General features: G+C 34.7%; 1 protein-coding gene across 8 annotated transcripts in view; it reads right to left on the bottom strand.

Moving 5' to 3' along the window:
• Positions 1–24,806, bottom strand: part of LOC141550004 (transducin-like enhancer protein 4) — a 159,566-nt gene that overhangs the window by 99,261 nt on the left and 35,499 nt on the right. For 5 of the 8 annotated variants that reach the window (XM_074280120.1, XM_074280113.1, XM_074280117.1 and 2 more), the window contains exons 5-6: positions 21,103–21,165; positions 6,665–6,739 (exon numbers count right to left, since the gene is read on the bottom strand). Coding sequence is in view for 6 of the 8 variants with exons in the window: in XM_074280113.1 (XP_074136214.1) it covers positions 6,665–6,739; positions 21,103–21,165 (138 nt within the window). In the remaining 2 variants the exon portion in view is untranslated. The remainder of the gene's footprint in view (positions 1–6,664; positions 6,740–21,102; positions 21,166–24,806) is intronic. The other 3 variants (XM_074280115.1, XM_074280116.1, XM_074280118.1) reach the window with 1 other exon arrangement.

The raw sequence follows: 24,806 nt of genomic DNA, 5'->3' as shown, positions 1-24,806 counted from the left end.
CTTACAGTTCTCTTCCTCCTATTGTCACTGTGGAAACAGAAGTGAACTGCACCACTCTGAGGTCCATTTTGTGTTTTCATCATTTTGTTTAGTGAGTTGCCATGACCAAAGAATTAATAACCTAGAGGTGACCTTATGGTAAGGAGCTACTTTGTACTTTGTAGGGTGGTTCTTAGCAGACATAATTTGTCCCTGAAATCCTACCTGAAACCTTGGTAGATTCTGCCAGATGTTGTACTGCTATAGCCTTACATTACTCCTACAACATGATGAGACATCAAAGCAGAATTTGTATGTAGGCACTTCTAAATAAATACTAAAAGACTAAAACAAGCAGTACAGAAAGTCATTTAAGAGAAATAATCTTGCTGCCAACTACTAAAGTTCAATTTTTTGACAAGAAAATATTAATATAAAGAAAAAAATGAAATATGACATTAAAAGCAAAACATCAAGTTACAAAAGACAAAATAATATTAAAGATTTCCAAATTATATCTAATAAAATTGCTTTTAACTCATCAGGATCAGTCCTATCTAAGGCTTCCTACAAAGTACTCACTCACATTTGCTCATTTTAATGTGGTATGGCATTAACATAATACAGACCTAAGTAACTTTCTCTCTTCCTCTTAATAAATATAGTAAAACCTAGAAACCAGTTTCTTGCATGCCTTAATAAGTTCCATAACCACACTGGTGATGTTAAATGCACTTACCTGAATACATTAAAAAACAATTATTATCCTACAACAATTAGGGAAGGGCCATGCATGCCCAGTGCCTTGAACTCTGTACAGCACTATCATAATGCATATGTGACTATTCTTCAGTCCAAATGAGTTAACATTTGGCCATCAAAAAAATAGTAACATTCCATGCCACCATAAACAGCAAATTTGATTATAAAAAAAAATGTTAGAAATATCTCTTAGAGTCTTAAAATAAGTCTTACATTTTTAAACTAAATATCGCTGACCACAATTCCCTTTACATAATCTTTTTCCTCTTCAGGGTTATAAAAGGACCTGCAAGGAGATCGGGGCAGGGAAAAGTTACTTGTCATTGACAAAAATGTTATTGCTGCATAAGAGAAATGAGATTAAAATCATGGCTTCTTATGACCTCATCAAATTTCAGCTGAATGATTCTAACTCTAGGAAAAGTAAACTTTTTTTTTTTTTTTTAATTTAAAGAAATAGATGATTGTAACGTGCTGTTGTCTCCAGAAGCTGCCGATCGCTCTCTGGGAGGAGATCTGATGTGTCAACTCAAATCTCTAGGACAGATACTTCTTCCTGTAGAGAACCACTATCTCCAGACAGTTGCTATTAACTCTCATCCAGAGAAGTGACTTCCCTTCCTGCAGAGAGCCAAGTCAAGCCTGGTGTAGAGCAGAGACTATCTCTGGAGTGCTAACCTCTTTATCCTCCCAGAGAATGGGTGTGGGATAATGCAAGGGCTTCTGGGAAGAATTACTTCAACCAATGAGCTTGCTCCTCCCAAGCACGCAAGCTCTCCCAGGAAAGGCCGGAACTAGAAAACTGTCAAGTACCGACTTAGCACTTAGTAAGAACCTAATATCTCATTATCTCATTAGCACTTAGTAAGAACCTAACAGATGATAACAGACAAATATCAATATAACATCCCAGAGAAGAAAAGACCTAGAGATCTGCACAAAACTGGCTGTAAAATTGGCTTGTACTTAACACAATCAGAGCTTTATAATACTTTTAAAGTTGGTAGTATATGCAAATCAATGCTACATGAAACAATTAGCATATACCTTTAAACCAACCTCTCTCCCTCCCACCAAAGCAATCTGTGTACAATATACAGCAGGTGGTCAATCTGTTTTATAGCCTTTAAGCTCCCCACACACTCTTTGGTAAAAACAGTTTAATTTTTGTTGTGGTTGTATTTTTTTTTTAATCAAGCAGAGTTAAGGATAATCACTTGTGGTGTATTTAAGTGATGAAGATTCTGAAGAAAAAAAAATCATTAAAAAAAAAAAAAAGCATTTTTTTTCCCAAGACAAATTGCCCAACTGAATAAATCTATGTTAATGGTCCCTCCTAGATGACCTTGAGTTCCAAGATGTCACGCAAGCAGTGAAAATTTACCCTAGTACTCATGGGCAGGAACTTGGGACCAGTAGTACCATAGGGATAAAATTAAAGTCTATAACAAAGCAAAGATTCAGTTAGAACTTCTATAAATCTATCCATAATGTTTTTCTGGGAATTTACGAAAGCATAAATATGACTACACCCTGGAATATGTGCGAGATGATGGGGGGGGGAGGGGACAGGATGGTGAAGTATCTCAGGTAAATTTGGAGGGGGAAAAGAGGAGGTATATCATACTATTTTTTTCCCCTACCCTTATCATGAAAATTAGTCTTCTGGATGACTGTTCAGCATAAAAAATGAATAAATAAACAAGAAACTCCAAATGATAATTTTAAAAGGTAGCATAAAGTAGAGGACTTTAACTTACAAATTCCTTGGCACAATGCGAAAAGAACCGCTTGTTCTGAATGTCGCTGCCTTTTAACAGAGCAGATTATTTTTATTTATTTCTTTTTAAAAGACTAAGAAGACAACAAACACAATAAAATAAAATGTTAAAAAATAACTGAGGATATTGTTTCTTTTTTCCTTTCTAACTCAAACCTCTAGGATAGTAAAGGCAAAGTCATTTAAATCATTTCCTTAGTAATACAAGTAATATTTAAATAGATTTAATAGTGCTGCTCCAAACCAATGAATTATGAGTTTAAAACCTATTAAAATGTAATGTTTTTTTCCTGAGCTGAGGGGAGAGAGATTTAAATCCACTGAATTTTAATATTTCAGCTTGAGCTGCAGGAGGTAGAGAAAGTCCAAATGAACTATTCCATCAGCACCATTCAAGCATGAACATTTTAATCAGTTTTACTTCCTTGGAGTTCTCTAACACAGTTTACGCTGTCATTCTGAAAGCACTTAACACAGAGAGTGTGAAAAACCACCAAGGCTTGTTATTGCCTTCACAATTGATGGCAAATAATTTTGCAGACTTCCTATCATTAAAATGTCACTGCTAAAAATTGAGGTTCAGCATTTCTTGTGCTAAACTGCATTTCCCCTGAACACCATCACATACCTGTTTTTAAGAGTTGGGTTTCTTTCTCTTTTTGGGGGGGAAGGGCATATTTCTCCCTCAACTCAGAGATAAATGAGAAAAAAAAAAAAAAAAAAAAAGGAACACATATTTTTCTCTGCCATAAGTCAAACATCTTCTTTGTCAATGTTCAGCTAAAGTAACATGGTTTTTAAAATGGTAGGTCCTCTGGTGAAATTCTTATGAGGTTTTAAGCTGTCTCTCATATTAAGCAAAATTGTATTCACAGTAGCACGTGCTGATTATATAGTGTAATGGATTAAAAAAAATTTTAAGATAGTTAGATGACTCAATTTAATAATACAGGAAATGAAAACATCATTCCTAATTAGATCATATTACTGATTTAAAACTACAATTTGTGTGTTCCAACAGAGTGATCTTGCAGAGATTCTAATTTTAAAACACAGTAGCTAGTAGGACACAGGACAGACCAATCCATACACATATATATCTTCTGCCCTAATACGAAAAATTTAAGAGGCAGGGGTAGAGGAAACATCACCATAAAAGTGGAATAAGGCCAAATCAAAATAAAGCAAAAATATTTGTCATTGGAAACAATCTAAATAGATATTTCCTGTGGGTTTTTTCCCTTTATAAATAAAAGCTGGAAGATATTTGGCTTGTTTCAATCTATCAACAGTTTTAAACTGAACATGACCTGTGAAAGAAATCATTATAACTAGTGTCTCGTTCCATTAAACACAACTAGCGTATTGTCAAGAGGACAAGCAGTCTCTCCAGGTTCCAGGCTCACTCCAGTATTCGGCATTTAAACTGCATGGATCACTGACTGGGTTCATTTACCAATGAAGGTAGAATAATATTGCAGAGCAAAAAAACAGTGCTTCATCAGATTTCATTAAATCTGAGTACATTTATACTTATATGGGATGGTGTGCAGACATAGCTGAAAAGATATGTGCTTTACCTCCAAGTACATATGTCCTCCCATCTTAGATTAACCCTTTGCCATATCTTTTATTTACTAAATGATACATATTATATTCTTGTTAGGGAAGTGAAAATCATGCCAAGTTATTCCTACATACTTTCTAGCAGATCAAATACTACCACTCCCCAAAGAAATTTAATAATCAAAAAGACAAGTAAACCCACAACTAGAGTAGGAGGTACATTTAAAATTTCAGTGTTAGAAAAGAAAGTATAGGCTCACTAGAAATAATCAAGCTTTAAGACACAAACGGCACAATTAATAACCACCTCAATAAACTTACAAGTTCATTTTAATTAAGCCTCCATTTGTTGTACACTAATCTAGATTTATTTGTTTTCATTCTTTTTCCTCCAAAATGGTCTGACTCCATGATTTGCATTCCATTTTCTGTTTGTGTACAAGCACCTCAAATTTCCCACCAGGTCCATAACTACAACACATGCTGCTCTGATAACCTGTTACTCAACTGGGTCATTTTACATATAAAATTGGGGAAGGGGGGAATTAAATTAGCTCCATTTTAAAAGATAATCCATAGACAATATGTTCTCCAGAAATGCAGTTATAAATGACACACATCCAAGAATTCCTTACCTAAACAAGATTAACTACTACTTTATGCAAAACACACACACGTATATGGAGAGAGAAAAAAAGAGAGAATGTGTATTAAGTGATAAAGGGAATTATATCTCATTTTTTATTCCTACTTTTATTTTTTTAAAGCAAGAGACAACAGGAAAATAAACCACATACATTTTAGTAAACAAGCAATCAATTATCCAGAAAAATACTGCATAAATTATACCTCTACCCTTCCCTTTCCCCCTCCCCCAAAAAAAAGAAGAGAAAAAGAGACAAAATCAGCCCCCCCCATAAAAGGCAACCACTATTGCGCCTAACCTATATAGGTTCTGCATGTTATCATTTCAACAAAGAGTGAACCCAAAGTTCAAAGTAATCCAGTAATCTCCCACATGTGCAATCACAAATCAATTGCTAGCATTATAATAGGATCACTATATATCCTTTCTGATCCATGTGACTTTTGGTAAGGAATATCTAAACAAGGCCAACAAAGGGTCAAACATACTACTTATCTATAGATTTTATACACACACACACACACACACACACATATATTTTTTAAATTCAACTTGTAACAACTTATTTTATTGAAATAATGCTAATAGAAGACTGTAGTTTGGAGTTAGGTAATGAAAACTAATTGAGAAATGTATTCATCCCCCACTTTTCCTCACTAGAGCAGAAAAGACATACAACAAATGTGATTCATGGCTCTACATGATTCGCTCGAATTCATCCCCTTCGTTTTCTAAGGGGCACTTCAGAGGAAATAAAGGTTATTCTTTTCCATTTATATCTTCTAATTGACTACTAGTATTTCCTTGTGGTCAGAGGGAAAGAAAATAGAGTTAGAAATAGCCTATTAAAAACGAGCTACAATCATCCTACTGCTCCACTGCTGTCAGCAATGATCAGAGAGTTCTGATTTCCTTGTTAAAAGACAGAGGCATAATTGAAGCAGTATCTTCACTTCAGATTGATTATTCTGCAACCCTTATCCACATCTTCACTCAGCAATTTGAATTTTAATGAAAGTAAATGGAATAATTAGCATTTCAAAGTGTGTTTGATACACTGAATAAAAAAAGGAAAAGACTTTTGTGTATAATCTATACACAAAAGAAAAAGTAATAGGGAGGGGGCATAATAAGGAAAGTACACTTGTTGTGTCTTCATTAGAATAACTAAAAAAACTGCTAACATCAGCTGCATAATTACAAATGTGAATAAAGTGTTATTAAGCTATAACTCATTTCTTAGGGAGTCTGAACACTTTGAGTTGTCTTTTGCCTCTTTTTGCATCCCCAGTGCTTAGCACAGTGCCTGGTACTGAGGAGACTCTTAATAAATTTTTACAGATTGAATGATTATTTTCACTTTTCCTGCAGGCACTATCCAAGTCCATAGCATCTTACAGGACTTTTATGCAACACTAAATCCAATGTTGAAAGTAAGCATTTGAATAATTCAGTGAATAATTTATCAAACAGGTGGAGACATTTTTTTGGTGTCTTGGGAGGAGGAAAAGAGTGTTAAAGACTAAATATTTATTTGAAAAATTCTCTAAGTGAAACAATGTCTTTAAAATGTATAAATACATGTACATATGAATATATACACATACATATCTGCATGTTAATTTAACAAGATAATACTGCATACTCTTCCTATATGTTGGTTACAGAAGCTTATTTTACACATGAAGTTAAAGTTCCTAAGAGTAAGGGTCTATTCTTGGGGAGGAAAAGTATAAAAATATACATTTCTTCACTTCATTGGTGAGAATGTGATCAAAAATTTTCTGATATAGCAATCAAATTTATAAAGTTTAAGTCAAACTACTTAATTTCATTTTACTTTTCACCACTTTTGCCCATCTAAAGGAATCAAATTGAAAATAAGAGCTAATTACAAACACTATTAGAGCTAAAACAGAAAGACCACATACCCCAATGATTGCGTTCAGTTCTGCCATGGTCACTTGCTTGGCACGTTCCACAGCCTGCACCACTTGTTGCTGGTGCTATAAATGAAGATCAGAAACAGAATAAAATTATTTGTTTTCTAGTCAATCAAGTACAGCTTTTCTTCCTATCATGTTTTCTAACTTCAATTACATACAGGGCTCAAAATCAGAAGACCCCTGGTTTCTAAAATATGCACACATGAAGAAGTATGTTTATGTTTAATGCAAGTGTCGAGATGTCCACAAAATTAAGAAAATATTTTGAATATTTTTCTTACAAGAACTGTTATATATTCTTCCTTCCCCCAAACAAATTGATCTGTTACATACTCTCACCCAAAACTCAGAGATATCCTTCTCAATGTCTGTATGAGCAAATATTGCAAAGATGCACAGAAATGAAAAGTCACATTGCTTTTGAAAAATGTCCATTTTATTATTATATAGTCTTTCATATTTAAGACATATATATGATTTGTGGCAGTGTGGCTTATATATTTTAGAGTAGTGTTGTATTTTATTTAACTATGATTTTAAAAGTTTTAAAATCTACAAATACTAGAGTAATTTTATTAAAAAAAAAAAAAAAAAAACAACTTTTTTTAATTTGCCCAAAGAGCAAATTAGTTCTAGGTAGCATAGGAAAATTCCTTTGTCCAGTAACAACAACAACAAAAATAAAAAAATAACTCAATACAAAAATTTTGTAGATGGTGGGATAGAGGTGGTCAAATCTAGTGGTATGAAAGTCTATAATAGTGAGGGAGATGGTTACATATGTATATATAGCTATATCTGAGCCAACAATTGCTCTAAATTATAAAACATTTTCAAATTAATATGTACAATGAAATATTGCTCTTTAAGTATATATAGAGTGTTACTTGAAATAAGATATATGGAGCCCATTCAAGGAAGTTTAACAATTACATTTTGTTACATTTAGTTTTACCTATATGGTAATCTCATTTTTATCCTCAGAACAGAATTAACAAAGTTCTGGTTTATTTTCTGAGGCCCCAATTATAGTTTACTATACTAACATCATCATGAGAAAGTGGGCATTTTCTTGCTAATAGCCAAATTATAAAGAATTCTGGGCTGAACTCTTCATAGAACTCAATTACATGAGTAGCTAACTTCAATTATTAATTTCAAGTTGAATAAGTAGCATATAAACTTAAATTGGACGACACACATAGTTCACCAATTACCCTAGTGTATAAAATTCTCCCTTCTAGATTCCTACCCATAATTTGACTACTCAAGCACAGAAACTACCATCCCCACTCCTCCTTTACAAAAGAATGGTAAATGCACATCCACAACTACTGGATGTTAACATGAGGTTCCAATTCTCATTCTTCAGCTTTAATTATCTGTTTTCACCAGCATTCTCTCAATTTATGAAAGTTACACACCCCACACATAATTAGACAGCTTCAAGAATTGTTATGGTCAAAAACTGTTATCACCTGGTAGCTAAGTATCTGGCGATAAAAGCTTTCCAAATTTTGTTCGTTAACCCTAAGCCATTACTAACTAGCTCCATAGTCAGAGGCCAAGCCATCACTATCAAGTTGTTCAAGTCAATGACCAGGCATCAGAGTAAACTCTAAAATCTTAATCTTGAATCTTTTTTTGACACATGTGTATCTTAATGTAGGAATTAAGGATTTAAGAAAGCAATTCTGAAGGCTAAAGCAAATACTTTCCACAATTCCCACATTTCTTAACGAAACCTGTGCCAACAACAACCACAAAAACACCACATAATTAAAACAGCTAAGAAATAGAAAATCATAAACATAGAGGTCAGTAGTGCTGAAGACTCAACTGTCTGCCTTGAAACAATGGCCCACTGAAAACACGGGGAACTAAAAACTAAAAAAAGTCCAACCTACTTATTAAAAAAAAAAGTAACATTTTACCACACCACTTCCATTTTACATCAAATATTCATGAAAGGTACTTTGAAACTAGATGGCATGAAAGCACATCAACATGTGCTCCATTAATAAGCATACAGAGAGAACTCGTACTACTGCCCAAAACCAAAGCAAAGAACAATGCCCCAGCCTCCTTGGGCTTTATTCTGGGATGGCAACTGTATGGTGACATAGGAAGAATAAAGGGTCAAACAAACATGGCAGTCAGATGTTGCTAACATAGGTTTGCAAGAGATTTAAATTAAAAATGGAATTCTTAAGTTCAACTTCCTGCTGAAGGCAATGACCTATAAGTTAATAATGTAATATAACCTAAACTGTTCCTCTAGTGGAAAATTTGCTTTCTCATTGACTATTTACAACAGCCATTAACTTGATCAACTTAGATGGACTTGGCTCTTCTCAACAATGTAATAACAAAGCAAATAGCAAAGAGAGAAACAAAGTTTATTTATCCATTTATTTATCCATTATTACTACAAGACAAATGAGGTTTACATTTAGCATGGCAGAAAGAGTGCTGGACTCTTCATGCAAGAGAATCATGCATGAAACACAACTGTAAAATTCAGGAATTCTTAAGCATCTATTAGGTGCAAAAGTGGTAAGCACTAATGACCTAGATGCTTCACGTCCTTGTCTTCAAGGAATTTACAATATAAAAGGGGCATAAGACATGTATAAGAATAAGTATAATACAGAAAAGAATCTAAATACAGTATTCTAAGAAACAGATGAGAGGAGAAGAGAAGCTTTGAGCTAAGAAACTGAGAGAAGATTCAGGGGAGGAAGTAGTGTTGGAGCTAGACTTGGAGGATAATTCAATAAACAATGTAGACAGATTACAACCCAAGTTTGGTATATAGTCATGCAAATATAGAAAAAGAACAAAGAAGTTGGTGAACAGCTAGTCATATAGCTTAGTTACAATGTGAAATTCATGAAAGAGCTGAATAAAAAATATAGAAAAGGTAGGTTGGAGTCAGACCATAGGGCCTGAAGTTGCATGGTCTATTCTATAACAAAGATAGCTGTTGAAGATTTTTGAGCAGGAGAGTGATATGGTCAAATTGTGGTGTAAAGAAGAGACTTTATGCCAGAGGTAAGATTTTTGAGGCAGAAACACTCATCAGTTATATATAATCATCTAGGTGAGGAGTAATGATTTAAAATAAGGAGATGATTGTACATCTAGGGGAGGAGGAAATATTACTAGAATAGAATCAACAGACTCTTACAACTGAATAGATGTAGTAAATATGAGAGAAGGGGACCTTCATTATAAAATGTGTATAGTAATCCAGAAAAGTTATTCAACTGATTTTCTCTCTGAATGGAAGCAAGCCCACTACAGACAGGCTATTCCTCTTAAAAGTTGCAAACCTTACCCAGTCAGAAATATTCTGCAGAGCAGGCACTCAATAAATATTTATTAGTGATCCTGATCCAATAATTACCTTTCTGGCAAAGAAGATTTATTTTCCAATATTGGTTCCCTCCATAAACACATCTATACTCCATTTAGTGCTTGGCACATAGTAGGCACTTAACAAACACCTGCTGATTAATTGTTGATTGAACTGTTGCTGTTTGAGCAAATAAAAATAGGACAAACCTGTTATTAGTTGAAATTGCAATATGAAAACTTCCAAAAAAAAAAAAAACAACAACAACCCAAAAGTAAAATGAATAAAATACTTCCATTCCTAAAAAGCCGATACCCACTGGCCAAGAAAACATAAAAAGTTTCTAATTAGAAGGGCTCATCAATTACTTTGCAAAATGGTAGTTCCATTTATTCAATTCAAAAGCAAATAAATTAAGTCTATTATGTTAATTTATAATGTAAGATATCTTAACCTTGCAAGGAAAAACTTTGAACTTATTTTTCCTCAAAAATCTAATATATACACATTCTCTAAAATCATATATATTTTTATAGGTTATATATATAAATATATATATATATACCAATAGATAGAAATAAACTGTGATACTCAGCTTACTACAAAAAGGAAAACGAAAACTAGTAAAGTATTATAGGCAAAGAAAAGATAACAAAGAATTCCGCTGAAGAAAATGTCACAGAGGCCAATATGAGAGGTGCAAATTGCTCGCTCACAGATAAATTTGGCCTATACAGTTTCTACCAAGATAAGGCAAGTCAGAATAGGTTTTCTCTAGGGACCAACAAACAAGAAACCTTGCCTTGTTTCAAGGTATCAAGAAAAGGAAATTTAGCTGTGGTATTGGATTTAATACTAATAAACAAATTTCATGTGCAGAGAATATCTGAAATGCTGTATTTAAAGCTTTCTACTGTTTTTAAGATAATAAGTAATCCAGCAGTTAAGGCAATAGGTCATTCCACTGAATTTTTTAAGAAAAATAATCCAGAATGAAAAGAAGACTTCTCGAAGTTATCCCATGAGAAATTAATTTTCATAAATTATGTATACTGAAAGGTAGGGTACTTTTTGAAGATTTGGTTTATTCAAACAATGAGGAAACTCCATAAATGTAAATGTGGTTCAATTCATTTGTGCCTTCATTTTCTTTATAAGCCTCCTATGCACATGGCCAAGCATGCACATTAAGTGTACAAGCACACAAGCTGTTCAAAAGGAGCTTTGTTGACTAATTTCTACCTACTCAGAATTAATTTGCCAAAGGAGGCCACAAATCTCTGCGTTCTTTCCTCATGATTTCTTCAAAAGTGAAAGAATTGTAAATACTTATCTTTATCAATAATAATCTAATTGCCATTTTCCAAATCAAATAGGAGATGAGATCAACCAATTTCCTAATAAGGAGTATCTCTTATCAACCGGTGTCATACACCTGTTAAGACAAAGACACAAGGCTATCTGCCTTTCACAAGAAAAGTCAGCACAACACCCCAAAAAGCATTATTACCTCTATTCTGAGACAACCAGAAGACTGGAATCCACACATAGTAAGAACTTAATAAATGTTTCTTGATTGGTTTATTTGACCACTCAGAAATCCTTCAACTGCTACACTCAAGGATATGTTACCACATAGCTCAGGACCAAACATCCTAGTTAAACTAAAATGTTCCACTAATGTATCAATTCAATGATAGTAAAAAGATATCACCAATGATGGGGGAGAGGAGAGGGGAGTAAAAGAGGGGAAGACACTTTTTAAGACTTAGCTGTTCATTCAAAAGTTGTCAGTACAAATTAGATTTCAAAAGTTTCTTCAAAAAATGTTGGAGATGGAAAGAAAACCCACAGAAAATGTATGTGTATTTCTGCATTATACATTTTAAGACTGCTCTTAAGTACATGGTCATAACATGAGACACACTGTGCTGCCTATAAAATGTTAAACATCTGTGTGCCATGTGATGTTCAATAAAGGACACTAGTCCTCATGTTACATGAAGATCACTGGTGTGGGTCACACAATGCACCCACCAACAGGAATCTATGATTTCAACCAAGATCTCCTTTATCAAAATGTGTTCCAAGCCACTGATTCCTTACAAAATTAACAAGCAGTAAGAGTTAGCATAGTGTTATTTAAAGGCCACTGTGTTGCTACCAGTGTGTGGAACTGTTGTGTTTTGTACATTTTTCCCCTAAGGCACAATGTGAAAGTTAACTGATCACATTTTTTAGCTTCCATCTTAAAATTATACTATACAAGCAAAATATAGTACAGAACAATTTGATATCATATTAACCTAGATACTCAAATTAATAGTCTTAGGAGGCAATAGTATTTCACCAACCCACACACACACACACACACAAAAAAAAAAAAATCTGTTATATTAAGGAGGAAACAAATTTGTGATATCCAAAAGGCCTCATAAATGGAAATACTTCCAAGCATTTACACTAAGAAAAATAGCTGAGAATTACATAAAGCTTGTCTCAAAACAATCTTTTGAAGTAGATATTAACCCCATTTTACAAGTGAAAAAACTGAGGTTTATTAAAGTTAAATAATTTGCTCATGATCACACAGCTAGAAGCAGAGAATGAACCTAGATAAAGATGATTCAAGTCCAAGATTCCATCCACTAATACTTTCTTTCAACATACTACCATGCAATTAAATACATACAATCAGTTAGCTAATACACAGCAAACTATTTCTCTCCCCCCACCCCGCCCAATTTCAACACAGGAATGTCCACATTGCCAACTGAAAGAATTTTAAAGAAAGACATGATTAGTTATTAGGGAAAAAAAGGAAAAAAATGATGGCACACTAAAAGCCCTATCTCTAGCCAAGACTAAATCTGCCTATTTGATATGGCTGGCTTAGGAACTTTTTCCCCCTTTCTCACTTTTGTCATTTCTACCTCCAAAACATCTCTTATATAGGTTCTCTTCTCTATACTCAAAACTGCCACTCTGAGGCAGGCTCCCATTACCTTACATGTAGACTAGTGAAATAGCCTTCTGGTCAGTCCCTTGGTTCAAAAGTCACTTTGCATTCCAACTCAAATTCCACTTACACTCAATTAACTCCTGTAGCTCCCTATTACCTCAGAATCAAATATAAAATCCTTTGTTTGGCTTTGAAATCCCTTAACAAATAGGCTCCTAGTTCTCTTTCCAGGGCTCTATCTTAGTCCCTCCCTCCCCTTCCATGTAGCTATAGATGTTCCTCTCACTAAACACTACATCTCCCTAACTCCATGCCTTTTCATTGACTGACCCCGATACCTGGAATACTTTCCATACTCACCTCATTCTGATGGAATACTATCATGCCATAAGACAATCTAATGCAGAATGAAGTAAGCAGAACCAGGAGAACAATGTATACAAGAACAACACAACAAAGATAATTCTAAATGACTTAGAAACTCTGATCAACAAAATGTCTAGCCACTATTCTGAAGGATGAATAATAAAGCACTGCTTTCTTAAACATAGCCAACATGTGAAATTACTTTGCTTGATCATATTTTTGTGTGCGCGCGTGTGTGTGTGTGTGTGTGTGTGTGTTTTGTTTCTCAGTGGTGAGAGGAAGTGAAAGGAAGAAAAAAAATTGATCTTTGCTCATTAAAAAACAAAACAAAATAAAAAATCTCAGACACCAATGCAAAAAAATTATAATATGCAACATTATATGATTACTTCCTAAGCCTCTATATCATGGCTAACGTAGATCTAGAATAAATTTGTACAGCATTGGCCTGAAATGCAGAGACATTACAGAATTTCAAAACCACTTTCTGTCCTTTGTCAATTCTGACCTATATTATTCAATTCTATAGAGACAGAATGAGCAGTATACTTGGTCAGGAAGACCTGGATTCATGTTGTATCTGCCAACAATCATTCACAATGCAACTACAGACAAATCACATTCACCTCCATGAAACTCAGTTTCCTCATAAGTAAACATTACACAATTGTTAAGAAGTTTTAATGAGTTTAAATAAAATGCTTGAAAAAATTTTAAATGTCAAATAAATACTTGATGACTGTTTGCCTATTAGTTTTAGCTTTCCAGATTTCTATGAGCTAGAAATTACTCAGAGGAAAATCTATTTCCTAGAAGGAACAATGGTATTATGTAAGAGTACCTATAAGTCTTAGTACAGTTTTACACTTTAAAGCTTTTGTTCACTCAAATCAGTTGTGCCTGACTCTTCACGACTCTATTTGGACAAAGATATGTGATCACGTTTGCGATTTCCTTTTTCACCTCATTTTACAAATGAGGAAACTGAGGCAAACAGGGTCCTCATGTGCTCATGGTCACACAGCTAGTTAAGTGTTTGAGGCCATATTTATACTTAGAAAAATGTCTTCTATCTACTGCGCGACCCAAGAGTTTTTGAACCCCCTGCATGTTCAAATATCTGTTAGTTTTCAAAGCCATATTAGATCTGTTACAGTGTTTTCTAAATATCTAGAAGGTTGGCTAATGTTCTCAAGAGAATCATAGTGTGAACAAAGGCATGATCTTTCATTGACAGCATAGTTGGCTTGTGCTAAGAAAATACAAATTGGAAGTGTTTAAAGGTCATTCCAGCAAGTATTGCCAAACAGCCTGTATCAGAAGGTTTCTAGACAAGTATCCTGATTTCATTAACAAACAAAAAAACCTATACCTGCATGTATAAATACTATAAATAATATAGCTAAATTCCATTAAGCAACCACTTAACTTAGATAAGAACAAACTAATAATAGGCTACTCGTTGCAAATCAATTATTTTTGTAACGCAGTTTATGAATTTAAAAAAAATAATAAAAGAAATTGTTCTCAAGTTTACTGTTCTTTGTGAAGCAGGTTTTATCAATCAAAAATCTTGAATTCCTCCATGTCTCGTAAGACTGGATTCCTGGTTATTACAAGAGTGAATTAGCAGTGGTTGAGAGCAGGAAGCAATCTGACAATTTTTTCCTAGGCCATAAATAGGTCGACTTTCAAGATATATGTTTTTGCTTCTATTTGGAATAGTGAAGAAGAACAGGTGTCAAACACACGGCCCACAATACTTAAGGGTGCAGTCCAAGCCAAATTAATATGTAATTGGGAAATACTTAACAAAATAAATAAAAATGTAATAAAGCAAAGCTAATATATTTTAAAATTGAGTCAATTATATGGCCCACAGGAATTCTGTATAGTTTTCTATTTGAGTTTAATAGCATTGGGAAGAGAATATACAACACAAATAAGAAATGTTCTCCCAAAGAGAGATAAAAGAAGGATCAGTTTTAGGTTTCCCAAAGGAGAGCACAGAATTGGGAAATTGCTTAAGCTGAAGATATGTAGACTTTGATATAATTGTTTTTTTTTTTTTTAATAATCAATACAATCTTATATTTTCTGTACTTAAAAACTTTATTCTAAAAAGTTATCCATTAGCTTCTCAAGAATACCAAAGGTGTCCATGACCCAAAAGGAATCTATTGGCAAAGAGTTTTTTATTAGTACTGAGGCTTCTCTTACTGAGGTCTACCAACTTACTTCCTATGGTTTTAAATTATACTGTGAAATGGTCTTTATGTTAAGATTTTAATAACCTTGTGAATTCTTATTAGCGATTATAGTGAAAAGCTATAGTTCTAGTAAATCACTCCCAAGGACAAGAAGCACAAGTAATCAAATATTTGTACTCCACAAGTGAAGTAATCAAATCAATCTCTAGCTATGGATATGATAAAGGTGCCCACATTCTATCAGACTTTGAGTATCATGTTAGTTACCTGGGATCATCGCACAATGATAGATTCACCAAAGTATTAAACGGCAAATTAGTCTAGAGCAGGGCCTCTCAATATGAAATCCATGACCTTGGTTTTTGTGTTTTGTTTTGGGGTTTTTTTTGGAGGGGAGCTAATATTTTGACAAGTGTAAATTAATGTGTTTCTTTTGTGATGCTCTGTACTTTATCTTACATACTTAAAACATTATTCTGAGAAGGCATTAATAGGTTTCACTAACCTGCCAAAGGGTTTCATGATACAAAAAAAAAAAGGTTAAGAATCCCTGGTCTAGAGAAAGCATCCACAAAGTAATATCATACCCATCATCTATAAGCCAAACAACAGAAAAGGAAGAAGGGCAATAATATGGATTAGGCCAGAAGCTGAGTAATTTCCAATGATGTCAATAGAACACAGACCTTTAAAGGCCTGAAAAAAAAAAAAAAAAAAAGAGGTTTGCATCAAGGTCCAGAAAAAATAAAGAACAATCACTGGGAGGGTTATTTTTGTTTGTGAACAAAAAAAAAAAAAAAAAAAAAAAAAAAAAGAAAAGAAAAAAGAAAAAAAAAGAAACTGAAATGAAATAAGTGAGCTGGGAGTAACTGGAAATATGAATTCCCTGTCTGGGCCCAAAACACTAGAAGTGACATTAAAGTCCAGGGAAGCAGAATCTCTATGATAATAGGGTTTCTCTGGACAAGCAATTACATAGCCATGAAACTAGTCCTCAAACAACATCTCAGAACAAATCCAGAAAAATTTTTGGAAGAAGGAACTTAGAGAAGGGGTCAATGTTTTCTGGGTGGCAATGGATCAAAATGTGTTTCCTCTGTGACACAGGGCTTTGCAGCAAAAATCCTATTTTAATACTAAGATTTGAATGTGTTACTATCAGTTAAGAGAGTAAGGGATTAGGTAAAACTTTCTTCTCTTGGCAAAAGATACTGGTTCAGGAATCCCGGTATGCATTAAGTAGGAGGAGCTTTAATATAGGCTGGTTGAGTTCAATCCTCTCCTCCTTGGAGGGCAGGGCAGGACAGCAGCAACATACCAGAGACAGGATTCAGAAGCAATAACAGAAGACAGCTATTAAATTCACATAATGCAGTCACATAGCACTCAATATCTTCTATCAACCCAAAGATATTTCTTCCTTCCATGTAATTGAAATATTAATACATGCATAACAAATCCTTTGGCCTCAGATTTAGGATACTTTTGGATGTCTGCCAACTTTTCTTTGTCCACCTCTCAGTATTAAAAATGTTAACTCTGACCTTTTCAGGTTATTTGGACTAAGCCTGCAGTTCTGGGTAGGGATGGCCTCTACTACGGGGAAAGAAATGCATATAGTTCCATCTTTCAGATTCAGAATAAAGCTGAGACCCCCAAGTGGTAGTGATATGAATGGACATATGTCTCCTTGTATCTTTTTGTATTTACCACAAGCTAGTCTGTTTACTATCAAAAAATTATAATAGACAAACAGTATGGGACTGTATCTTTCTCTGTCCTCTGAAATTCTAGACTGGACCAGTGGAGAGTAGCACTTAAAGGAGTCCCTGAGGAGACTGAGCAGAAACCCAGGCAGAAATAAGTTAGCAAGCTGGGCTTCTTGTGACATCATAGACTCACTCTTTCCCTCTGAAGCAAACCAGCAAAAAAGAGAATATAGAAGGGGTGGGGTGGGCTGGGGTTACTTTTAGATAATTCTCTTTCATATCTTCGTTTGGAAAATAGCAGAAATTTCCTGGGTTAGGATGGTCAAAACTTTCCTTAATAATATCTTAATAAGACTGTTTTAAACTAAAAAGTCCATATATATGCTAGGGAAGTTAAAGGGAGTAGAGCTTTATGAATCCTGAGAATCAAAACTCTCATGAACTCATGAGAAAACAATGGCTTTTTGGTATTCTAAGTCACTTACTTTAAAATATAAACACCCCCCCACACACACACACACCCCATTTGTATAGTTATTGCTTTTAGAAAACATGAACTCTGCCATAATTACTGTAAGAAACACATACCACAAACCTTAAAATGTAATATAAACATCAACTATGTTTGTGATTGTTTAGTAAAATGTAACATATAAAGAATTACTCTTGTCACTAATATATATTCATAGGCACATGTACACGTATAAAATGAAAGGCTTTTATTCCAGTTAAAAATCTATTTTTTTTTAACATATAGTTAAGCGGTTGAAAAGACAATTATAGATTATCCAAAGTTTTTTTTTTTTTTTTTTTTAAAGTTGAAAGAGAAAATCCAGCTAATTAGTCCCAAACGGGACTATGTTATTTCTTCATATACACATGTCATATATGTACATGAGAATGTATAAAGTTTTAAAAAATAGACATTGCCCCCCAAAATGCATCTTTGGTCACTTAGTTCCTTCTTCCCTGTCATTGAACTCTGAATAGCATATAATGACTTAAAGAATAGCCCTAACAATAAAGAATCCATGTATTAAAACATTATGAAACCTCAGAAGACTAATGCACATATTTACAGGATGACAAAATCTGTCTTTTTTTTTTCAATATTGTTGTTATTGGTTTAATTTCTCAATGAAAACATTTTAAATAATTTATAATGGTGCTCCTGCCATTTGGCAGTTAAGAATATCACACAGAGACTGTGTTAAAATATCAGATTAAGGACTTCAGTCCTGGCATTGAGTGAGGATAGCAGCCATGCAAGAGTGATTTTCCATGCCTCTGAAGAGACAGGAAATAGAATTCATCTTTCTCTAATAACCTGCCTCCTCCCCTCCTTCCAGATTATGGTCCATCTGGCCTCAGGGAAGAAGTGGGAGTAAGATGCACACACAAAGCAGAAAAAGAGAAACATAAGGTAGAAAATGTTCACCAACCAAAGAAACACCCTGATTTGAGAGGAACAAAAGTATACATAATAACATAGGTTTAAAAAAGAAGAAGAAGAAAAAACCAAGTTATTAAACTGATAAGACAGACATGAATCAAAATAGGAACTTTGTCTATAAGGTTTTCAAGCACACAATGAGAGACAACTATTTTAAAAATGTATCATTTCTCTTTATCCACAGCAGCAGTGAAAAAGGAGGTCTCAACACCTGCAAAGCCTCATTTCATCCTGAGGGCAACTTCATCAGCCAATTAGCATCAAGCCTGCTCTTTAGTGTCACCAGATCTATGTCTGACGTTCAAGGACTCCTTACACAGTCTAGATCAGGGGTTCTGAAACTACAGCCCGCAGACCGGATGCAGCAGCTGAGGACGTTTATGCAGCCCACCGGGTTATGGCAAATGGGTTGAGGGGCAGAGACAGAGTATGAGTTTTTGTTTTTACTACAGTCCAGCCCTCCCACAGTCTGAGGGACAGTGAACTGGCCCCTAGTTAAAAAGTTTGAGGACAGGCTTTAAACAACTGATAGCTTCATCACCGCCATTCTCTTATAGTGACAAAATGATCTTAGACTGTAAAGTACCACGATTGGGAGTGGGGATGGGGGAGTAAATTGTACAAATGATCAGTGCATGTGAGGCCATAAAGTCAACAAGAAAAGAAACTAAAAATGATCTCTGGGCCTGAAGCTAACCATTCGTCCACACAAGGGAATCCTGCCCACCTTCAAGCTGCATGACTTCTACCTGCAAAAGCACCAACCTGATTCACTAGGGATGAGTCTGGTTTTCCCTCTGGCCCTGGGCAAGGCTCTATCTGGGCCACATATCTGCTGGTTCAGGGCCCTCCTCTAACCCTGCCTTAAGATAGTAGAGCCTTTTAAATGAGAGACAACAGTGGTGTGGCCTAGGTCAGGCAAGGTGCAAGCAGCACAGGCTTCCTCACAGATATGCAAAGGCACCCCTCCACACTTCCATATAGTAGTGCAGTAGCTAAGATAGTCACAAGCAAATATTGAACAGAAAAGGCTAATTAGGATAGTTTTCTGGCAGTTTTGTAACCATATGTAAAAAAAGAAGGGAGCCTGGATACCTTTTTCCATGTGTGATTCAGGCTAGTATCTGAACTTAGGATCACAAATAGGTTTAAAAGTTTGGATACAGAGTCATTCTTTGTTATGCTTCTTTATGATAAGGCATTTTACTTGTCCAAAGTTCAATTTTATAGTCCTTATCAATGGGTAACTCTTTATAGACAATCTTGCCATAGTTTTCAGTCCTACACATTACTTAGCGAGCTACCTGTGCATGCATGCCCTCTCCCACATACTCAGAAGAGATATGCAAATGTTAGCATTCATGCATTGGCTGGGGTGCTCATAGCAAAGCACATGACTTGTAACAGTCAGTGGGATGGACAACTTGCTTGAAAAGAAATGGTACTCTACAGAACAACCAAAGGGAAGGAGAAAGGAGGGAATCAACATCTTGGAACATTCTCAACCCATGACAGAAAGCATTGTTAGTACCAAGAAAGCCTAATTTTATCAAATTAAGAACTACAAAATGAGGAAGCACAAATAATGCTAACTGCTATCTTCACTTTAACTCTTAGTCTCAAACCTACTGAGAGGGAAAGCAGGAAAGATGGCATATACTAGAAAGAGAGTTTTATTTAACACACCAGACTCTTTCATTAGTGTGGCCTAAAAGTAAATTCCAGTAAAAAAAATATCCTCAGGGCCCTCTGACCTTAGGGCTTCTGCAATGCACTAAAGTACCTGCCAAAAATGCAAAAATTTTAGGAAATTGAAACATGGAAAAATAAGTCCATAATGAAGCAATCTTTTATGGATTTTCCCAAATAAACAGAAACTTTTTTTAAATTTAATAAAATACTAATTTTTTAAAAGCAGTGAGCCAAAAGTGGCATTACTTTGCTTTCTATTCTAGGTAAAACATCTCCATTTGATATTCCTTTTTCTAACTATTAATGTCCATTATCAGAAGTGTAGAAAAAACTGTCTTTTTGGTAATTTTTCAATCCACCCTATTAGGTGCCATTTTGACAAACAACCATGATTCTTAGCAACACTACATTGTACATGACAGCAAAACATTTTAACAATTGAATTTCGCTTAGCGCATTAGAACATTTTCCATTATATAAATGCATTTAAATTATATTCCCCTGAATTTTAATAAGGTGATAGAGTTGGAATGAGAACAGAACCTTAGAAAAATGAAATATAGGCACCAAGAGATTCATGAAGCCCGAAAAATCAGCTCCCAGCCCCCTTTCTATAATACAATACTACAGAAATGGCAACTTTAGAGCCAGGGACTGCAATGAACTGCCTTACCTCTTGGGACAGGAAGGGAATGACTTGGGCACAGATAGCATTCAGCCTCTTGACAATTTCTGCCTGCAGAAGAGAAGAGGGAAGAGAAAAACAAAGCAGTTAGTTGCATATTTCTTAAATATTAACATGATAATATTAAGGTACAATTTACTGTAGGATGGGACTGTAACTGGGGTGCTTTGTAAGGCAGGGAAAAGAAAATCTCAAACAGAGGAACCCTATTAACAGCATGCAGTAGCAATAGTGCCACAATAAGAATATAGCAATTTATTAGCAAGTATTAATCTTGAAAAGCCATCCTTCAAGGATCCATACAGTGCAACAGAGGATTAATTTTCATTCCTGGAATTCAAAGTTTCCAAAGGAAACTCAGCCCAAGTCCATCCTAATTTGGATTTTTAAGAGGACATTGGAGTTTTTAGAAAGTAAAGATATAGAACTTCCTCTGGATTTGTTATTATGTTTCTATTTATGGCCATTGCTTTCAAAAGCCTTTGAATATCATAAAGCTAAAATAAAGACTTTCTAGGTGAGCTATCCATCCTGCAAGCTACAAGAAAGGCAGTACTATGCCATCTTGAATCAGTAACTCTTAATAATAAACACTGTTATTGGGCGCTGGAAGAAAATAAGATCGATTTATTTACAGTTGAACTAAAAACCATCACCAATAACATAAAGAAAGAACCAATTTTCAGCAAAAATTTTATATCTATGTAATACTAAAAGTCTATATTAATACTTAAATGGATTCCTGATTCTATCAGCACACAGAACACTTCCATCAGGACAGATTAACCATCCTGCCATTGTTTTTCCATACTATCTTAATTCAGATTCATCTATCCTTGAGCATTCAGCAAGTATTTAAAGAACTTTGAATGCACTGAAATTATTGTTATAAAAATCAATCATTAAGGTACTGTTTATGAATTCTGGTTAACAGTGGACTGATTATGAGACAACTCAAGAGTTTAATGTAATAAACTAGAGTTTAGGATACCTTAAACCAACCCAGTATTACAATGAGACTAAAAAACAAACAACAACAAAATAAACAAACAACATATTTTATTTCTGAAAAGCCATATAGGACTTAATTTGTATTTTAACACAGTATGCTACAACATGCTTCAGTACACAATATATGCACAGATATGGAATAGCATGTGGTCTTATACAATTAGAAAGAGCCAGGCTGAAGGAAGGTGTTGAGAGGTAGAAAAAGTTATAACTTTTATAGAAGTTATAACTCCTAAGGCATTCTTCAAAATAAATTTTGCCCAGGGTCAGTTCTTCATTACATGGGAGAACACAGTGCTTTTTCTAGCAAAGTCATTATCCAAATGACAGAGATACTCATATTTGTGCAATTTACTTTTTCCTTGTTTCATCACAAACCTTTTTGACCTTGTAGCTATGCAATCTTTTAAATGCCAGAACCTTAAAAACTTAAGTCTGCCAAACAAGAACACAAACTCACCATGAAGCTCTAATATCATTCTAACCTTGTTTTCATGAAAAGATATAGGAAAGGCACCGATGAGTACAGACTTAATAGTATCACTAGGGGTAATTTAGTGCATTGGCTCTTATAGAACACATCTCAATCAACCAGGATTTTAAAAACATCACCCAAAGTTACAAGGGAATCACCAAACCACTCCCCACATAGATGAAACACGCCATGATGACTATGGGGTGAAATTCCAGCAGCAGGCTAAGAAAATGGAGGGACATTTACCAAGCTAAGGAAAATACATCTCAAAGGCATTCAGTTGTTAAGTTTTTGTAGGGAGAGGTGGAAGGGGAAAGAGGAAAAATAATGAGACACTTTGGGGCAGACCAAACTGATGATTCTGATACTCAGAACCATCTGCCAGGCATATTTTCCTCATTATGTTGTTTACATAAATAAAATAGTCCCTTGCTAGGAGAGCTGAAAAATATGTGGGCACATAAGAAAACTGAGTTCTTTCATTTGCCTACACAATCCAGAGAATGAGCTCTATTCTAAGGAGGATAACATTATAGAGATAGCTACTGCTGGAATATAAATTGATGAGAAAGGTAAATTCCCATTTAGGGAAATAAATTCTATTTCAAATCTATCCAAATGTTAGCCCCAAGGACTTCCACCCACATTCTCCAAAAGGAAAAAGAGTTTTTTATTATTATATGCAAGTTCATATACACTAGACATAATAGAAAATAAGGAAAACCTTTCCACCTTTTAAAATGTCTTCCTTTGTTTAAAGAATTTCATAATTTATTTTAGTTGCCACACCAATGGATTTTTATGGTGAGTCTAATTGGCAGCAGGAGGGGGGAAGTGTGATTTCATAAAATTAAGCAGGCAATTCTTCACTTTGAAAGCTAAAGTTGCCTCGGAAACAGCACAGCTTCCATAGTCATCTAATTTTGACTCTTTTGTCCCACAGGACCAAGCTTTAGGGAGGCATCATTTATTTACAGGCCTTTCCACTGGGCTTCAGTTATCGGCCAATAATACTGTGGACACACACTTCTAATGGCTTATGTTTTGAAACTGAGTCTAATCTAATGGCGCAGGGCCCAAACTCCTTTTCCAGCATAGCCATTAAAGGATGTAGGTTATTGCTGTTGTCACCATTGATATTTGTCATTGTAATGTAATTAGGGCCCTAAAATGATGCATTACAGCCCTTGGCACAGCTTCTATTAAAATCTTTTCTTCTGCTCACTGAACTGCGACCTGCTTTCTGATGAATAACAGACAGACAGCTTTAGGGTGAGGAGCAGATTCATCAAAGAAGTATTTTTCAGCTTTGGAAATAAAAATAAAAAGGCAACCTAAGAGGAAAAGCGCAGAAGGGGGTTAGGGGGAGATCCACAATATACATTTGAATTTCATCTGACCACTTGAAATTCTGATTGCGTCTGATGAATCTTGCTTAGACAATATATTCCCAGCCTTCAAATCACATGGTTAATCAGGGTTCTAATCTGCTATCCATCAGCTTATGCCAGCACTGTAACTTCCAATCAAATTTATAGGTGATGTGGGTCATGCATCCCTGAACAAGTACATTCACGGATATCCCATTTAAACAGGCCCAGATTCTGAAATGCTGTTGTTAGGGTTACTGGATGTTATAATAGTATTCAATGTTTTATGAAAGCTCCTGATAAACAGCTGCTAAATTATTGCCTTTGGATACAGCATGATGTTCCAAAATAGCATTAATGGTCCAATAAAAGGGTGATTGCTCATGCCAAAATAGAAAAAGGAGTTTTTGCTGCCATAGTTTGTCAAATATGTTAACAAATTCTGACACTTCTATTATTTCTCTCCCAATACACCAAAGACACTTGTGTAAGAATAAAATACACTCAAAATGTTTCTTCACCTTCCACTTAGCATACTTTTTGCCTCTCTTCCTTTCCATTCCTCTCTTCCTTGTATAATTTCCATTTAAAAAGAAAAACCAAAAACAAAATTTAGATAAGAAATTTTTAAAATAGAAAAGAATTTCAGAGAAACAATGTTTTAACTGTACACTAAACACTGTGTACATAGGAACACCAAAGGTGCTATGTGCTATCTCAAAGAAGTGATAGAAGAATAAATGGAACAGTATAACCTGTCATAAATTTTAAAAGGGAATGACAAAGAATACAATTTAGTTTCTTTTTATTTTTTTGCCAAGGAAGGAAGGAAGGGT

This window comes from Sminthopsis crassicaudata, chromosome 1 (assembly GCF_048593235.1).
Source record: "Sminthopsis crassicaudata isolate SCR6 chromosome 1, ASM4859323v1, whole genome shotgun sequence".
Lineage (NCBI taxonomy): Eukaryota > Metazoa > Chordata > Mammalia > Dasyuromorphia > Dasyuridae > Sminthopsis > Sminthopsis crassicaudata.
The sequence above is the reverse complement of the archived record's forward strand: the minus strand, read 5'-3'. Positions and strand labels throughout refer to the sequence as shown.